Source organism: Ammospiza caudacuta, chromosome 4, assembly GCF_027887145.1.
Source record: "Ammospiza caudacuta isolate bAmmCau1 chromosome 4, bAmmCau1.pri, whole genome shotgun sequence".
Lineage (NCBI taxonomy): Eukaryota > Metazoa > Chordata > Aves > Passeriformes > Passerellidae > Ammospiza > Ammospiza caudacuta.
In genome coordinates this window covers 66,716,150-66,736,126 of record NC_080596.1, presented here as the reverse complement: position 1 = coordinate 66,736,126, position 19,977 = coordinate 66,716,150, and the positions used below count along the sequence as shown (strand labels likewise).

At 36.7% G+C, this 19,977-nt stretch overlaps 1 protein-coding gene across 1 annotated transcript in view; it reads left to right on the top strand.

The window, feature by feature from the left end:
• Positions 1–19,977, top strand: part of DHX15 (DEAH-box helicase 15) — a 45,186-nt gene that overhangs the window by 19,005 nt on the left and 6,204 nt on the right. The window contains exons 6-12 of the mRNA XM_058804384.1: positions 4,043–4,210; positions 7,820–7,906; positions 9,784–9,933; positions 10,091–10,199; positions 11,307–11,498; positions 14,548–14,670; positions 16,831–17,021. Coding sequence (XP_058660367.1) covers positions 4,043–4,210; positions 7,820–7,906; positions 9,784–9,933; positions 10,091–10,199; positions 11,307–11,498; positions 14,548–14,670; positions 16,831–17,021 — 1,020 coding nt within the window. The remainder of the gene's footprint in view (positions 1–4,042; positions 4,211–7,819; positions 7,907–9,783; positions 9,934–10,090; positions 10,200–11,306; positions 11,499–14,547; positions 14,671–16,830; positions 17,022–19,977) is intronic.

Genomic DNA, 19,977 nt, shown 5'->3' with positions numbered 1-19,977 from the left:
TAAGATGGTGGTGGGGTGAAGATGTAAGCATTAGTCCTGTAAGTGGTACTCTTGAAGTTAAGCCACAGGAAAACTTATGGTTCTCTGGGTTTCAGTCCTGGCATTCTGAGAGTTCAGGACTCATTTGTGTTGTTAACAGGCTTCACATGCTGTGGTGCACTACTGTTACTAATAAATTGAAGGGAAACTGCACCGTGGTCTTGCCTTGTTTTCTAAACAATACAATGCTAAGTATTGGTTCCCACACAGACTTAGGTCTTGCACAAATGGAAGTTGAAATCCTGAAGCTTTTTGGGGTCTTAGAATTTCTTATTGATACTTAAACTCCTGAATTAAATTCACCTAATTTGACAGATATTCTAAATATTGCCTGTTGCTCATCAGCTATTTGAAAACAAAGCAGCCTGCTTAGGTTTTTATCTAGACTCAGTCTTTATCACACTGATTTGTTGGAAGGAACACCATTTCAATTATGTTAAATTTGATTTAATAATAATAATCTTGATAAAATTATTTTCCAGATTATGGTTTTGTTTTTTTTTTTTTAAGCTATTTTTACTTAGCTGTAAATTCAAAATGAAAATTGTTTACTGTCACTTGGATGTTGAGGTGACTTTGTTTTTCCTGGTCAAAAAATATTCACCACACCATTATCTTGTTGATCACTAGTACATGTAAAAAGAAATAGATTCTCTTTACTGATTGTAGTTGTTTTGGAAGCTTTTCCAAGGAAAATCACTGAAGTGGCTGATGGTGTGGAAGAATGTTGAGGACTCCATGTTAATGTTCAGTGTAGTACTGAGGGGTTCTTAACTGCTGCTTGATTCTAGTTTCCACAGTGTTGCAGCTTAACTGTATGTATTGCCTGTGCATTGGAAATTTATTTTGAGGGGATCAAGAGGAAGTTTCTGGAAGCTTTGAAGTACTTGAGATGACTGTCTGGGACAAGTCTGATTACTAGGTTCTGTGAAGTACAGATGTGTTGTGACACTTGCAGCTTGAGAAAAATGAGCAAATGCTAGTGTAATCTTTGTTTTTGTGGCTGCTTGTTTTGTACCTTTTGGTAGTCACCTTTTTTTTAGCATGAGTGCATCAGCGAATAAGTTCATTGAATATTATTTTACTGAGAAGTATTTCTCAAATACTAGTACTAAAAAGTCTTGTTTGTGAAGAACTAGGATCAATCTTGTAACTTCAGCATTGCCGAAAGTCTGATGCTTTTTGTATGTCAGGCCTGTTCTCTTCTTTACCTCTGAAGCAGGTCCTTGGTGCTGATGCACTGGGCATCATGGGTCTGTGTGTGGGTCCTTTCATCCTGTGTCTGTTCCTGCTTCCTTTTCCCCCCTTACCCACTATCCCAGGTACTCAGTAGTTCAGGGCTTTGAGGAGTTTTTCAGACATAATCCAAATACAATTCAAGTTCACTCTACCTTCTTGTTGTTCTGCCTGAGAAATGTCTTCTTCTGTGCAGATTGTTGCAATAATCTTTATTCCAGGAAGGGGTTTATAATGAATTTGTTTGGAGTAGATGGTTTGCAAATATTTCAAGGTGTATGGTTTGTTTGTTTTTAAGAAGCCTTTCATACTTGAGTAAAGTGAGATGATTGAATTAGGCTTACTGAATCTTTAAAGGATTAAAGATAGGATTGTGCCTTCAACTATATGTGTCATATTTCTGGATTTAGATATTTTCTTGTGATGCAAACAAATCTCAAACATTCAAAGGTATCCTAAACACTTGGAAACTATTACTGCTACACATAATCCTTTTATCTTGTGAACTTGGGGATACCAGTTTTGGTTATCATCTGTGTGTGGTTCTCCATACAGTTAGAATGATAGAAAATCCTGAATTGGATATGCCAATGCTTATCCAATGCTGAATTGGCTTTTGCCAAGCTTACATTAATTGTATACACTGATTAATACTGAACAAGTATTGCCTGTGCTTCTTTAAAACATACTCCATGCATTTGTGCTGAGAATTTAAATGCCTCTTTAAAAACAAGTGAACAACCCAGATTTGGTGTAGATCTACCTGAATTTATGATTTCTAAAATGGAGATTGCTTGTGCCTTTCAAATCACAGTTTGGAGCAGTCATTTTACAGAGCCTTTAGATTACCAGTTCTGTGCATTTGCTTTAGGGTTTAAAGTATCACTTCGGCTTCAGGCTAGTGAATGTGGTAAGGGAGGTATCTCCTCTTTTCTCAGAGAATGTTGTAGTAAATATTTCTGCCTTTGTCTACTGTTGCTTTTTGTCATGACTTTCTTCTCCCATCTGGTTGAGATGGAGGATCAATAGTTGGTCAGTGTGTCTCTTAGTTACATTAGTGAAGGCTCTGTTGGGATTTTTAAATTAGAGGTAATGAATGGTGTTACTCATTAACATAAATTTCTGTGCAATCCAACTTTACTTAGATCTTGTCATAACGATTTGGTCACCTAGCTGGCTTCAATGTAGTTGTTTGAAAATGAAATGAACTTAGAACAATTGGGCTGTGGTGAACTGTTGTCATGATCTGTCCTTACGAACTGCGTTCATGATGGTTCGTGGGATGATCTTGGTGCAAAAAAAAACCGACATGGCACAGGGGATTTGCAGTAATAATCAAAACAAATATACCTTTATTGAATGACCACAGCAAAATGGGATACAGGGATTAAGGAAGAGAAAGAGGAGGGTCTAGCTACCAAACGTAGAGACGAAGTCTTTTGGTCCTGTCCAGTCGAGGATCCGCCTGTTATGTTGGGGAGATCTCCGAGGCACAGTTCATCTGGACCCCAATTACACTCTTTTTCGTTGGGGGAAGGGAGAATAAATTTTGCAACTGAAACAAAGGTCTTCAGGGGGGAAGAATAGAAAGGGGGGTACACAGAGTCCAAGCAAGGCAGCCCACGAGAACCATTGTTTTCTCGGTGCAGTGGTCACAACCTGCAGGCAAACATCTAGGTTTGACCAGCTTGCCTCTCCCCACACACCTCCCCGGGTTAGGGGTTTCAGTCTCAGTCCTTGGAAGGAGCAGAGGGGCCTTTTCACATGGAGGTTTCATGTCTCAGTCCTTGATGGAGAGGCTTCTTTCACGATGCCAGTAGAACAGGTGAAGGTCTTCTGTGGGAGACCACCCGAAACTCAGGAGAACTCCAGCCAGGCCAACAGGTGGGACAGCTTCCAAAAGCTATTGTTGCAAAAAGGGCACAGTGCCCCCTTAGCATACAGCAAACACACCTGTAAAAACAGTAACTTAGGAACGCTCTCAGATCTCAGGGCCTTGTTGGCATGTGACTTTCTCCTTCAGAGCCAGAGATTCTTGGGGGGGGTGTCTTCTCTTCAGTGGTCCCCAAATGACGATTGTGAGGCAGATGAGGGAAAATTCAGACAGAATCTCACAACTGTTTTGTGTGGAAAGCAGAAAATGGTCTAGAAAATACTATTGTAGAAAAAAGCATAAAACATCTTTAATCTTCAGAGAATTTCAGTGACTTTTTTTAAGCTTAAATGGAATTCCAGTTAATTTTAAAGTAAAATCTGAATCCTAGGATTGAGAGGTTTGGTTTTGAGTATCCATGTTTATACTGTAAAGGTGTTTGTTCTCATTAGGTACAATGAAGCAAATCTTCGATATAATTGCATTAGTGATACGTGACATTAAAGCTTAATTGGCTTATTTTAAATATCTTGCACATCAATTTCCTTCAGATTGTGAAAATTGAAAAGGTCATGAGTGCAGTTTAATATTCCAGGGTGAGAGATTTCAATTTTAGTACAATTTGTAGAGATTTAATTAGGAAACATGACTAAAAGAAAAAGGATGTTGAATGCAAATTATGCTGTTCATTAGAGTATAGAAGCTGAAACATCTTGAAGTATTGTGGAAATTTGATTGCAGATTCAGTAAGCACCTTGATTGATTTTTTATTTTTAAAGCAGAAGTTATTGTGATTGTTCTGCAGGGTGTATATTTAATCTAATTGTCATAAGCCCTCTAAATATGCTTCCTTTTTCATGGAGTTCTCTTCTAACCAGTATTTTTATTTTGCAGGAAATTGATGAAGCCTGCAAGAGGATAAAACGTGAAATTGATGACTTAGGTCCTGAAGTTGGTGACATAAAAATCATTCCATTGTATTCCACCCTTCCTCCACAGCAACAGCAAAGAATATTTGAACCTCCCCCACCGAAAAAACAAAATGGAGCAATAGGAAGAAAGGTAAATACTAACCTGTGTTAGTGTTCTGTTCTGTAAGTAGCTACTCATAGTTGCATGGGCCATGAAATATGACTTTCAGCTCCTTTGAATGTATTTTAACATCAACAAGTACAAGGGGTTTTTTAATAAAGCCCTGAAAATGCAGTATTTTATCACATTACAGTTTTTAGATAAATTGAAATTTGTCTCTCCATACAAATCAAAGTTCTGTCATCCATGTATATAGGGCCAGGATGTTGTGCTAACAGTGTCATTTGACTGAATGGAAATGGCATTCATTTAAGTTTATGTGAAATATGATTTATGTGGAGGATGGGATTTTTTTTCCATAACTAATTGAGATGTGCTTTTTTTCCCCCTGTTTTTTTGGAGACAATTTGGGCTGTCTCTAAAGAGTAGATTGTCAGGCAGGTTTTATCTGTTGCTTGAGGTTTATGAGAAGGTGCAAGTTATAACAAGTATGTTGAAGTTCAAGGTTTGTATTTTGGTAGTAATAACTGAGGAATTAAGGTTCTTTCATTAGGCAAAATCGATTGAGAAACTGAAAAACTTGAAATGACACAGTGAGTGTTCTTTGTTAAATTATTATGTCAATGCTCCAATAATCCATAGTAGAAGCTATGTGTTTTTTAGAAAGGAGTCATATTAAAGCTTCCTAAAACTAAACTCCTCTGCAGAACTGGCAGTCACAAAGCTAAGATTTTGAAGGTCAAAGCTGAATCATATGTGCTTTAGGCAGGGTTTGTTCCTTGATTATTTTTGTTTTTGTGCAGTACAATGCATGTATAATACTAGTGACAACTTTCTAGTGTTCTGGAAGAATAAATCACTTATTAAATTTAGTGAAATTATCTTCCTCTTCCTGGAGAAGTTGATTGCAGAAAGCATTCAGTCTCAAATCATGAAACTAATGCTGCAATAAAATTGTATTTGCAAATGACTTAAATGAATGAATTTGCTTTTAAGTAATAAGTGATAGCTATGTATTTAATTAAATTTTCACTCATGTTTAAAACTATGCCCTTCAGAATAGGCAGGTTTTGGTTTTCTGCATAAGAGGATAACAAGGGCAGAGTGTAGTTTTTGTTCTGTTGAAATGACAGAGCCAGTACCAGTCTCTGAGAGGAGGACACTTGGTGTAGCAGCTGTTTTACTACAAGAAAAGTTGTTATGCTCAAGATCCCTGCTATAGGGAAAAGCAGGCACAGCATGTAGGCAACAGACTTAGACCTATGAAGTTACTTTTCCATGTTTGGCTGAAATATTCTGGCTTCCACATTTTACTTTTTATCCCCATAACAAATGTAACTATGAGTGAAAGTGCATCAGTGTTGTAATTTTTTTTTAATGTTGGTTTAGTTTTAGTTAGTATTAGTGATCAATTAGTGAGCTTTAACTTCTTGGAGTGAGAGATGCTGGAAGTAGTGTGCCATTTTGCTGTAGTAGTGATGGCAACAGCTAGTAGTGATGCACCTTGACAACTTTGCACTTTTCTGTCCTCTTTGAGCTAAGAAAGCAGCTATTATTGTGAGAAGGCTTTAGATTACAGACAAATATTCTGATTAACTAGTGAGAATGTTTTTTTAATTGAGGAAGACAAAGATGTCTTAATGTTTCTATTGTCCTGTGATAAAGGCTCCTTGCCATCCTATCCCTTCTTGTCAAACTGCATTCTGGTTTCTGTTTCAGCAGCCTTAAGCATTGCTAGTTATTACATATGCAGTACAGAAACATTTTTAGATATAGATACTATGTATGTTTTAATATTCAAAACAAAGTTTTACAATTAATCTCAGAAACTGCAAAACTGTACCTAAGGTTAATTATAAATCATTATTTTATATAGTTAAGTGCTAATTTGAATTGTTTGATGTTCAAGTAACTTTGTACTTTGATGTAAACTTGAAAGATATTATTTCTTCAGGCTTTTAAAAAGTTTCTTCTTTCTTTACAGTCATTGTCATTTTTTAAGCAATGTGACATTAACAAATGATATGTGTATGTGCAATAGAATCCACTGTATAAATAACTTTTTTCCTTCTACCTTAGGAAAGTTCTGTATACATTAAATGAATTCAGGTACAAATTAAATTGTTGTACTGCTGTGGACTAAGCGCATGAACTGTATTGAGTTCCTGATATTGAAGTGTCCTAATAGAAATCAGTGGTTAAAAGCGGGATAAAAACCTTTTGTCTCTGCTCTGTAATTAGTATTTGAAAAATCTGGATGTGGATGGTTCTGTACATTAGCAGAAACAGAAAAACACAAAAATTAAATGAGGTATACGCTATAGCAGCAAGCTAAATGTGGATTGACTAGACTTCTAATGTGAGAGTATGAGTTTAATTTGTATATTTAGTGCCTTACAATTTTTTAATGAAGATGTATTGAGATTTTGCACTGACTTGCACTGATATTTGTAGCTGTTATCTCCTCACTAATTTGTGCAGGTCACCTGTGAATGATATGCACAGTGTTTTCTGTTTGCTGGAGGAATTCTAAGTAGCACATCATTTTAGGGTGAAACACCGTAATTCCAAAATAATTGTCAGTGTTTTTCCTAATATACTGCTTTCAATATGTTGTAGTATTTAGGCAAGCTTAGACCTTAAGAAGAGACAACTGAGTGTGATAAGTACCTGACTGGCAAAGTGATCAGCAAGCAGGAAGGGAAATCAGCAGTCACAGGCCTCATTGTAATTCTGAACTAAGTATTAGGGGTCTCTCCAGTTCTAATTGATAAAGCACTAATGACAGAATGCTCTGAGTTAGGAAGTGAAGGGTAAGCACTTCTGATGAAGTCCTGAGCAGGTTTTGGATCTTTTCTGAGATAATAATGTGTAATAACCCAATTCAGTGTGTTCGTTGTTGGGATGAGAGCTAATGGTATCCACAGCTTGTTACACTGCGTCTCTGGACATAAAAATTTAAATGGTGGCAAATCAAGCCTTGGAACTCTGATAGTCACCTTTGCTTTAATTTTTGTATGTGACTCAACCTTCTGAAAGGCTAAGAATATAACATTAAAGATATGTAAAGGTGTTTGAATATCTGGTGATAGAAAAAGACAGTAGGAATTAAATACATATTTTCACAATTGTAGGTGGAATGTGTTGGTAACAGCTTTATTTCAAACCAAATTTAAAAAATCCTTTTCTGGTTAAAATATTCCATTTAATATTATTTAACCAGTTTACTGTGTTCAGGCTTTCAGGAAAAGGTAAAAAGCTGGAATTAATACATGATGTTAAAGGGCTCCAGTACAACTTGTTATGTACCAACGATGTGAGAAAAGAAATTCAGTGGTTTCATAAGTTAAATTTTTGCTCTTCTTTTTCTCAGCTAACATTTGTTATGTTAGATAGACCCATAGGGGAGCAAAAAACAGTGGATGAAAACTGCTTTCTTTTCACTAGGAGTTCCTCTGGTTGATTTTAGATCATCCTGTGAAAGTGTTGGAGAGGAGCTCTGGTAGCGATTGATTAAGTGATGGAAAGTTTACTGAAAGTTATTTGTGCAGAGGCAGAATTGGAGCCCTTCATCTTTAGGATGAAGTGGTTTCATTTAATTGTTTGGGTTTTTGTTGTTTTTTTTTGTTTTTTTGACAGGTTGTGGTGTCCACTAACATTGCTGAGACCTCATTGACAATAGATGGCGTGGTGTTTGTGATTGATCCTGGCTTTGCAAAACAGAAGGTAAGTACCATTTTTTTCTCTTTATAGTAGGAAAGGTGGTGGAATCTGGTTTGCTCAGGCTTCTCTTCCCTTTGCAAACACTTGACAGGCCTTTTTACAGTTGAAATCTTGAATTTGGTTGGTTTGGAATTTGTTTTGTTTTTAACTTACAATTTTTATGGTTTGCACTTAGTCCGCGAACTTTAGCTAAAAATATTCTTTTTACAAAAAGAAAGAAATGTGAGAATTTGGTTTTTGACCTGGAATATAGTTTTTTCTAGATACTTTAGGAAGGGCAGTTTTGTGCTGTTAGTCTGTGCCTGAGGATGTTCAAGTAATACAAATTGTATGAAAGTAAATAAAATGGTTCTAGAAGCCTTCTCTTCTTTTAAGTCACTGTAGAAAACTCCAGCACTAAAATGAGAAGAAATGATCCCTGCTGTTTCATGTCACTATTTGTCATGTACTGTTGCAGCCCTGAAGATTGTAATCAAGCTTTTATTGTGGTTCTTGGAACATCATAGGGTGTTCAGAGGAACTGAAGTAGCTTTCCTACAGTCAACTCAATAGCTACATAAAATAAAATATGATTGTCACTGGCTTAATTTGGTTTTTTCACTAAATGTAGCTCTCTTTATAAGTTTGTTTCTTAGTCTTTTCCTTTAATAGTAGTACACATTTTCAGCCTTTTTAACTTTTGCAAAATGAGACAGACACACAGCAGAACGTGAGTACAGCCAGTGTATTTTTATGCACAAATTCCAGTCACCATTAAGGCTGAACTTTTTTCATAAATAGTTCTTTTTGCATTCTTCCAGTATAAGAACTAAGGTTTCTGTACATATTTTATAGTGAGTCATACCAGAAAGGTCTTAAAACATGGACTGAAAATGTCTTCAGCTGACACTGCTGTTTGACTACTGCCTTTGTTTTCAATGTATTCCTTTCCCGAGCCCTATTGAGTTGGCAGTGCTGCTGTTTAGATACAGCTGCAGTGGAAGTTTTACAGTAAATACCAGCAGATATTTTGTATTGTCATAGTCTACATGTACCCTTGAAATACAGTTTTGTCATCAGTCTGATCTTTACAGTTGCATGAAACCTTAATGTTAGCTTTTTCTGATCTTGAATATGATTATTCAATCTTGTAGCCTTGAGAGGCTACCTAGAACAGAGGCTAGGCAGAGTTAAAGGAATAAAGTAGGGATTTATTAAAAAGCCTGCAAAGGATACCCAAGAAGGATGCCTGGTCTGAGTTTTCACACTTGTATAAGTTTTGGTTGATTTACATATTGGGGTTAATTGTCCAATTCAGGTTATGAAGTCCCATCCTCCCAAATTCGCTGTTGTTGACGCTTTTGGGGCCCGAAGCTGTAACGTGTAATGGTGTCCTTGGTTCTCAGGCTGGAAAAGGATTGTTTTGTCAGACTGACCTGTGAAGAGAACTTGCTAACTCTTTATATGAAGTTCAGAGTTACACTCTAAGGCAGTACAGAATCTGAAAAATATGAAAGCTAAAACTTAAGACATCAGTAGTTATATCAAGACAGCATTTTTATGGGATTTTTTAAGCACCACGAGTGCTTAGCACTATGTAGAACAAATTGGACACATTCCATTTGCCATGAAAATCCTATCTAAAAATACATTTAAGGATAGGGAGCCTGGTAGGAGTTGCTGTTAACAGATGAATAAAAAATGCTGTTCTCTAGGCAGTTGTATCTGAAGCTCTCCAGAGTCTTTTGTAGCCAGTTTTTTTTTTTTCGTTTTCAGATACATACAACTTGTGCAGAAGCTGTGTTTAAAAATAAGTTTAAAGCAGTTTGGGTAGTTGTCCTATCCATGAACATTGTTTATTCTTTAACATTCCATCCTGCTCTGCCTCCACTTTGAAATAGGTGTACAATCCTCGGATCAGAGTGGAGTCTCTGCTGGTGACTGCCATCAGTAAAGCGTCTGCCCAGCAGCGAGCTGGCCGTGCTGGTCGTACTCGGCCAGGCAAGTGCTTCAGGCTTTATACAGAGAAAGCCTACAAAACTGAAATGCAGGTAAGATGTGCTTTTTACATGGTGTTTATAAGAACGTCTATAAGGTTTTTGAGTGTTGTGGTATTAAACAAAACGAGAATTTGAATACTTATGTAGTAGAAAGTGTCTGAAGAAGTGTTACAAATTTTCTTTTTTTTTTTCCCCCTCACCCCCCCAGGACAACACATACCCTGAAATTTTGAGGTCTAACTTAGGATCTGTAGTATTACAGCTCAAGAAGCTTGGTATAGATGATTTGGTGCACTTTGATTTTATGGATCCTCCAGGTATCTCTTTCCATCTTTACAATCTTTTATTTCTGTGACTACTTTATATAATGACAACATGGAATAAATTCTCTCATTGTTTTTTTGTTTTTTTAAATTGTAATGTCTAAGGAATTGTCTTTTGTTTATCCTGAAATTTAGTGCTCTGTGTCATATCCAAGCAAGCTTTTTCTTTCTGTGTAAGAGGTTTTAGTGGGACCAAGGAAGCTACTGAAAGCCCCTTGCCTTCAGAGAATAAGAGCAAATTCTTGGCATTACAAAGTCTGTTATTTAAGGTTTTTATTTATCACCTTGATTGCACATTCCAGTTGTGCAATCAGGTAACAACTGTTTGTAAATAAAATGGGCTGGTGTTTTTAAAGCTGAATAATACATGATTTGGTTCTAACTAGTTTTTATGCGTCTTTCTTCTAAGTTTTAAGTGTTCATATATGCTTCAGAAATAAGTGGGTGATATTACTAATCAGAAAAGTAAATCAGTCATATATAAATAGGTGAATTAGTATTTTTTCCCCTTAAATAAAAATCTGACCTAATATGTAAGTTTTAAAATAGTTCTACAGAACAGTTAAAGTTTTTGTTCTGTGTAACATGCATGACAGCTTAGCAGAAAGACTTTTAGATTTCATTTTATTTTTCTTTGTGGGTTACTACTGGCTATGTGAGGAGTGTGAGATAAAGAGAACATTCTTAGTGGCTTTCTGAAAGGCTGTAGGTATCTAGGGTTAATGGCCGAAATTTTGGGACTATTGATTTATTTAGTATGGAACAAGGGAAGAAGTATCTGCAGGAAGAAGTGGTATTACTGGTACTGAATATTTCACAATGCCACTGTTTTTTGAATTTTGAAGAGCAGTAATCTTCAAACATTCAAAGCTTGTGATTAATTTTAAAGCTTTTCTAAGTGTTCCCTCCCTGCCGCCCCCATTCATTCATGCTTGGGCGTGTATTGCTGGATTTGGCAACAGTTTTGCATTTGGACGCCAGTGAATGGAGAACCAGAAAAAAAAAAAAAGATACCTAGTAACAGTCTGTGTTTCCTTGGTTTTTGCTGATTCAGAGCGTTTGGGTAATATGTGAATTTACATTTTTTTTTTTTTCTTTCAGCTCCTGAAACTCTGATGAGAGCCTTAGAGCTTTTAAATTATCTGGCTGCTTTAAATGATGATGGAGACTTGACTGAGTTGGGATCCATGATGGCTGAATTTCCATTGGATCCACAGCTGGCTAAAATGGTTATTGCAAGCTGTGACTACAACTGTTCTAATGAGGTCCTATCTATTACTGCCATGTTGTCAGGTAATAGCAGGAAAAGAGAAGCTAAACAAATTGCATATCGTCAGTTTGGGGAAAATTTAATTTTCCTACATCAGAAAAATAACACAAATATATTTTTAATAAAATTAGATTTACTTTTTGAAATGTCATATATGGGTTCAGTTATTATGGATTTATATAGAGACCTTGAAACTAGTGAGTAGTAATGTTGAAAACTACTGCATAAAATGATCTAAGTGTTTGCTCCTAATATCAGTTAAAAAAATATATATATAAATGGTTGGGGATGGGAAACCAGGCTAGTGAAGAGAAATTTCCATTTAGGTTCATAGTGAGGCCCAGAAATGTCATCTCGACCACTAATTTTTCAGGCAGTAAAATCTCTTTTGTATTGTGCATTCTTCTGCACTTTGATAAGTCACAGTCTTCCCAAAGGGGTTGGAGTATAATTTCTATTAAATCATAAGCTTGTACATGATACATTTTTCGGTTACTAAATGGCAAAACTGGAAAACAGTCAGTACTTTGAAAGGGAAAAAAGAAGCTTAGAAAGAAGCTGTATCTTTATAAAAATTAACTGAGGTTTACAGTTGTACTTTGCTGCTGTTACATGAATAGCTCTGTGTCGGAGCAGAGCTGCTTGCTGAGAGAGCTAAATGAGAGGAAAATGTTACCAGCAAACCTTGTATTTAATTTCCCCATTGTGTAGAAGTGACTCTGTTTTATGACTGGAGGTCACGGGACAAGCAGCAGGTTTTAATCTGTTATGAAAATGGGGGTGCTCATACTCATAAGAACACTTTAATCTTTGGGATGTGATAACTTACCGGGCTCTCCACAGTGCAGGTGGACTGCTGACATGCTTTACTTGGTTGGGTAGAGAAAAAAAAAAGTTTTGACTAAGTGTAAAATCTGTTGCTTCAGTTTAGTTTTACAGTATATTTATATGAACATTTTTAAGAACAAGTTAAAATGTCTGTTTCAGAGTTATTATTGTTCAGACTCAGAGCAGATGGGCAGGGCAGAATCATAATATTTTTCTTTAATTAAATGGTAGCATTAATTGCGGAGGTGGTGGTAGGTTGGTGCCTGTCTTTCTCTTCTCTTCCCCCTTCTCCCCCCAGTATCTACTGTAGAACAAGTATTTTTGTTTAGTATTTTTGTCTGTGGCCTTCAATTGATTTGCCTTACTGCTTTTCCAATTTACCTTTCCCCAGGCCATGATATTTTCTTTGGTTTACACCATAATTAACATAATGATAAATGAGTTTTGGGGAAAAAAATTAGAAATTGATTAAAGCTGGTTAATGTATGGGTCATAACCAAAACATTGCTCTTAAAAAACCCATAGTCCTGATCTTTGTGAGGGCTGTTTCCCAAAGTAAGCACTTGTAACCAGCAGCATAATAAATAGTGTATTTTGGTGCATTAAGTGCACATAAAGTTTGTCAGGTTGTTGATCGGAATCCATGTATTTAGTTTGGACTGAATGGGAAACTAGGTGACAGAAAAGAGCAAAAATAGCATTAAAAATGAGCAGATTAAATGATTATACTACATTTTATAAGAGCCATGGTGTCATGCTGTAGTATGGAAAGTACTATTACTTTTCAAAACACTGATTTAAGACAGTGATAGAATAATCTGGATTTTGCTTTTATTAGTATGAATTAGAAAATAAAATACACTTGATGTTATCTCTTTTTTTCAAATGCAGGACCCATTATACAGGGTGTTTATTTCATGCCTGCATTTCCATTTTCTTTAATGCGTTGGTCTTTGTTGATTTGTTACGATGATTCACTGCTACAGTGTAGATGTTTTTACTCAAGTTGCATCTCTGGTATCCAGCTCACAATATCTCATGCTTTGGGGCTTCTATGCAAATCTAAGACTAAAGAAAAACTACATAACACTGCATAAAAAAGCCCTCATTTGGGAGGGATATATCATATGCAGAGGTGTTCTCATGTGATTGCAGGGCTTCAGTTAATGAGAAAACTAATGTAGTCCCAAGCAGCTGGAAAACGATAAAAGATTTTTAGTATTTAATCATAAATGTTATTGAAATTTAACCTCTTAAAAAATTACACTTAAAACCAAACTGATTTATTTTCTGGTGTGGAGCTCTATAAAGTATATCACAAAATGGGTAAGGTTGGAAGGAATCACAGTGGGTGACCTGGCTCCCTGCTCCAGCAGATCTCTTTATAACTACTTTCAAGATCTTGTGGATTGATATCAATCTTACAATTTACTAGAATGTTGACAGACCATGAATTAAGTAGGCTGCAATACTGTTTATGGTCTTTGCTAGTTTGTGGCTGGAAAAGAGATGGTAACATATGATTTTTGGATGGAAGTGAGAACAGTCAGATGTATGTAAGAGAATATAATGATGAAGTTCATGTTGCATTTTTTGATCTATATTTTTTATTTGAAGTAGTGCCAAAGGACGGTTTAACCTTCCACCACTACCGCTACCATCACAGCCTTTAGACTTATTAATACCTTCATTCACATGTTTCTGTATACCAGTGCTGATAGCAATACCATGTGGGAAGAGACTTAAATGGTGTGTTCTGTCTAGTAACAGACTTGTCATAATCAAACCTCAAGTTGGTTTAGACTGTGCTAGTACACTACAGTTTCAGAAATATTTACATTGCAGGGGCTTTCTGAAAAAGCAGATTTGTAATTAAAGTGTTTAATTCCATGGGGTACTAGCTCTTGGTAGAGCTATCAGCACTGGATTTGAACTAAGATTTGTTTAGCCTTCCAGTCTGTGTAGGTAACCTTGATGGCCTTCAGACTAGAGATTTTGATGCATACATATAATTCTATTTAAATAATCAGGTACTCTGTAGCTTTGAAACCCTCTTGTCTTACAGATGTGGTTAGGTGTTGATGTACCAAATCAAGGTAGTAAACAGTCCAAGATGCAGTTGGAGGCCATCCTGCCCTGCCCTATGCTCTGTGCACTGACCTAGCTAGGCCTTGTTCCTCTATCTGTGAATGCGTGACTCATCGATATGGGCGTTTGTGTTGGGCCCATACCAACCTTGTTTAGTCCCACAGTGTTTTGTTCGCCCCACGGAAGCAAAGAAAGCAGCAGATGAAGCCAAGATGAGGTTTGCCCACATAGATGGAGATCATTTGACGTTGCTGAATGTCTACCATGCTTTCAAGCAAAGTAAGTCTGTGTCTGTTTTAGTAAAAGTATTTATGCTTTGTGCTGCCAACTTCCATTTCTGGGTTCCAAGGACACTTGAAGGGCTTGGTTTTTGTTATTTAAGTGCTGCTTTCCTTTGGGGGTCAAACAAAACCAAAACACTACCCAAGCAATCTTGTAATAAACTGATGAGCATGCAAACAAGCCAGGCTTTTAAATCAATGCTGGGTAACCTTGGACAGAAGGAAGCAAATGTTCCTGTAATTAGGAAATATTGGAAGTTTATTTAACATGAATTATAAAAAATAGGCATAATTGCTTAGCGATTTTTTTCAGGGAGAGCAGTGCAGAAAAAAACGTGAATTTGGAGAAGGATATGGCCTTAGAAAAAAAATCTTTTTAATTCTGATTTCTTAATGTGGTTTAGGAAGTCTGTAATAAGGCTTTGGAATAGATTGAGAGGCAAAGGCATGATGCATCAACAAGAAGTAACATAGAACTGTATGATACCTATGTTTCAATTATGTAATCTTTGTGGATGGAATTTAGAGATAATATATGATCCTCTTCAACATAGCCAAAGTGTATTTTAGCAGCTTAAAGAAGATAAGAATGAAGAGATGAAGCTAGTTCTCTTCCACAATGAGAAAGTGACCCACTTTTTAAAGTGACTTATATTGGTGGCAGATAAAAAGATGGCTATAAACTGCCAGCCGTGTGGACTTAGGTGCTCCAGTTACACTTTCCTGTTAGCAAACAAAAAGCAAGCAGTCTTTTTACCCTGAGTTAAAAGAAATGCAGCTTAATGTCCCTTTCTGTTACAGGTTTGATTAGAAATTCTGTATTGAAACCTTCTAACACTGTCATTATATGACAATCTAAAATAAGTGCCAAAGTCAACAAATACATTCAGTTTACAATACAAACAATAGCTGAGAAAGTTTTATGAAATATCTGTAAATAAAAACGTGTGTTGCTTTTTTTTTCCTGTTAGCTTTTTCACTAATAGGATGCAGAATATCTGGCAGATAATTTGTGCATGTTTCTGGAAACCACTGCTTTAATACTCAGGTTACTGAGGGGATGGAGCTATTTCAGGAATCATCTTGTAAAATTGTGAATGGTCTTCTGGAATCAGAAGACAAAATGCTTCTACTGTTTGTATACAAATAGTATAGAACAATATAAAACATTTATGGGTTATCCATGATGCATAGTTCAGTTGGCTCAGCAAGTAGTATGCTATGGTACTGTAGAGTAGAATCATAACTGTGCAACAGCTTTATTCATACTTCATTTAAAATATATTCTGTAAGGTAAAGTGCAAGAAAGAACTTGGACTTACCTCGACTTCCATAACCTTCATTCTTTTCAGTGCAAATTAAGAAGAGTCTCTTCTTTCCAAGAGTTACCTTAAGTTTTCATTCTTAAAACTGGCTTTGTTGGATTATTAAACTGACAAAGATTAGAAGAGCATTACTTGAAAAGTCAGAGAGTAGCTTGGGAGAACTAGGTTTTTTTGATGTGAAACATGCAGGTATTGATACTGACAGAATGGCTGAGGCTTGCTGTTCCATCAGATTTCTCAGAGCTACCAGCAGTAGGAACAGCTGGAGCACAGAGTTCTGTTACAGTGGCTGTATTTTACCAGTCACATTTATTTAAACTACTGTGAGGTGTGTCACACTTTGAGAACAGACTGTATAGATCTTAGCTTTTACTTGAATGTTTAGTAGGGTTTCATCTCTCAGATACAGCGTAGTTATGTACAGTTATCTTGTCTGTTCATTGCATGCTGCAGTCAAAGGCTGTGCAGTGCTCCTGACATCATGTTACATTTTACACTTCAAGTTTGGAAGATGTTTTTCTAGTTGCAGGGTGGGATTTTTGAAGTGTCCAATATTTAGTGGTATGGTATTTCAGTAAAACAGCAGTGATTGTGTTTGTTATATTGGTGAGGAGGGGAAAACCCCTGCTTTTCTTCTGTCCTGACCACGTGCTTCCTGGATAGAAAAGTTTTGGCAAGTTACCTAGTGCAGGAAATCAACTGAATAAACCAAGAGCTGTTACCATTTATAAAAGTTTATGGATATTTTTTTCTGGTTCATCTGACTGATGAATTGGTTAGTTGCTATTTCATTTACTTGTTCTAGTTTTGATTCATGTTTTCTGATGTTGCAGATCATGAGTCGGTTCAGTGGTGTTACGACAACTTCATTAACTACAGGTCCCTGATGTCTGCAGACAATGTACGCCAGCAGCTGTCACGAATCATGGATAGATTTAATTTGCCTCGTAGAAGCACAGATTTTACCAGTCGAGACTATTACATCAACATAAGAAAGGCATTAGTTACTGGGTATTTCATGCAGGTATGTGTGAATTCTCATAGAGAAAGTAGTTCAGTGTTTATGTGGTTCATAATGTTAGTATTTTTGTTATAGTTTGCTAAAGCTTAATAAATGTTACTTAAATTACATGTGGCTGACTATAGTACCATGTAGTCTTTGTCAAGTTGCTAGGTGATGACTCAAGTAGCACGTTCTTTAGTCAAATGAAAGAAAAATTGAAGGCAGTCTTACCAGTGTATCAAAATCTCCTTTCTGCTATGAGCATTCATGAAGTAACTACATAAAACATTTCAAAGTAACTGCACAATATGTAGTTCTAAAGTTATTTGTAATCTGATACCGAAAGGGGAAGTATAGAGATATGTAAATATGAAAAAAACATGATACTTACAGAAAGACAGTATTTTCATTTGTATATTTTTCCATATTTATATTTCAATTTTCAATTACATGAGTCAGATACTGGAGCCCTTCTGTAATCTCAAGATGTATACTGTTTGAAATGCATTTGCCAGTTGAGCCAGGATGCTGTGAAAGCCAGTCTCCACTGCTGCCACCTGCATGCTTTGCATTTCAGGTTAAGCAGTGCCCCAAGCTAGAATGCAGACTGCTTGGGTTTTTGTCTATTTTTTTGTTTTGTTTGGTTTGGTTTTTTTGTTTTTTCCCCCCCTTAGTCCCATCCTGCTGTGTTTTTTCTCTTCAACATTCATCCTTGAAATTGCTAGAGTCTCTTTGCTGGCTCTTGCTGATACAAACTGTGAATCTCCATGCTCATTGTTTTTGCACTGTTGTGATAATGCTTTTCATAGCAAAAAAGCATTGGACACGTCTCTGCAGCATCTCTGCTAGAGCCTAAAACCTCACTTCTGGAGAGTACAATCTTGTTATCTTTAGGAGGCTGACCAGTGCCCATTACATTGCCTGATTTTTCCCTTGGACTGCACTCTGGTGGTGTTCAAACACAAACACTGCCAGCTGGTCAGTGCCGTGCAGGTGAGGATGGCGTGGGCCTGACAAGCACTGCACTCACACACCCAGCTGGGGCACAGACTTGGGCACCCCTTCCTTAAACTGCCCCTGCCAAGTGTTGTCTCCAGAGCTCAGCCAGCCAGTCTGCAGCAAAAACGTCTTCTGGATTTTCAGAATACAGAAATATCAATGTCAGCAGCTGCATTTCACTGTAATGCAAGTGTGAGATTAAGGCTGTTGGCTGCTTTTAAATAATTAAATGGTTCTAAAGCCTTACTTGTTGTAACCTTTCAGGCAAGTAGACTGTAACTGTGTTCAGTCTTTGAATTTGGGACATGTTTTCTGCATATTTCTTGGCAAATGCTTCAGAATACATTCCCACCTACACCTTTACTTCTGTAAATGTTTTGAAAGACAAAGAACAGTTCTGCCCAGCATTCCATTTTGGGCCCCAGGCAGGTCTGAGTGTCACAGCTGCACTTCGGTTTGGCACTATACCCCTTGCCTTCTTTCACTTAGTTGGACCTGTGGAGAGGCCATGTACTTGGAAGTTGGTGTGCTCTCTGTTTGTTTTATGTTACTTGGAGCAAAATGTCCTCTAATTGGTGTTTTCCTATTAGAAAACACCTATTCCCGTGCATGGGGAGCTGCCCCAGTGTTGGTGCAAGTAGATTTTTAGTCTCTTGTGTTGTAGGATTTAACGATCTGACTTAGTATTTTTGCTGTGAATACAGTAGTAAGTAGGCTCATGCAGATGAAAATTAAGGCAGATGAAAATTAAAGAAGTCTGCTTGGGCTTCCATGGTCGGTAGGTTCTTTACTGCCTCCCTCACACAAAATGCCTTGGAGAATTTTTGGGGTGTATCAGGATATAGGTAGAGCTGACCTGTTGGAGCTATTTGGAGTGGAAGCCATTTCAGCTGTTGCTCTTCGGCTTCAAAGTGTTGGTCTATTTTAGTTTGAGTTTCTTCAGCTCTTTAAACCTTCATGATAGTGTGGTATGTATTTGACCTTGACTCTGAACTTTTTATGGTGAATTCCATGTTGCTTTAAGAAACCTTCAGTAGAAAAATTTTTAAAACTCAGATGTTATTTACCAGCAGCTGAAGTACTTACAGTTGTAGTCTGTATACACATTACACCCTCTCTAAGCTAATATTCAGGCTGTAGCATTTGGGGGCTCTTGTTCAGAAAACCTTAGTAATGAAATGCATACATCATCCTTTGTCCTCTTAGTAGAGAACATGTGTGGAATTCCAGGTGTGGGCACTTGTGAAATGTGTGCATGTACTGTAGATAGCTTCTGCATGTAAAGTACTGAGGTGTGTGGACAACACATGGCAGAAGTTGATCTTCAAACTTTCTAAATTTAAAAAGGCCGTGTGAAGTGGAAAAAGCAGTAGTAACGATTGTCTTGAAATACTTCTCATTTGCTGCATGGTTTAGACTTTGGTAATTGCCTACTGTCCTAAAACCAGTCATAAAAATTCGCTGTAGAATTTTCTGTACTAATCAAGGTATGTAGTTTATGTCAGACAGTATGGGCTTGTACTGACTATTGTAATTGTACTGGTTATGTAATCAGTACCAAGTACTGTATACCTGCCTTCAGTTGTGTGTCAGAGACAGATAAATGTGGAATTCCTGCTGGTGATGAATCATCTCTTTACCCTTCATATTTAAATGCAAATTTGAATTCCAGTAAATCTACCATAGACAAGCAAAGTGAATAGTAAAATAATTTAAAACTGTCAACAGTTCTGTGTATAGTAAAACTTATGGAAAGATAGATATTGACAAGTTAAATGTCTTTTAAAATTTTTGTGCTGTGTCTCAGATTTCTTCTAGTTCTTATAATGCAAAACTTTTAAAAATAACTTTCTTTATCACACATCAGAATATGCAAAGGATATGTAAAATACAGCAAGGGTGGTCTTTGCAAAAAGAGAAGCACTGATTTCTCAATTACTTTGTACCAGACATAGTCTGTCTTACAAAGGGAGAGGAA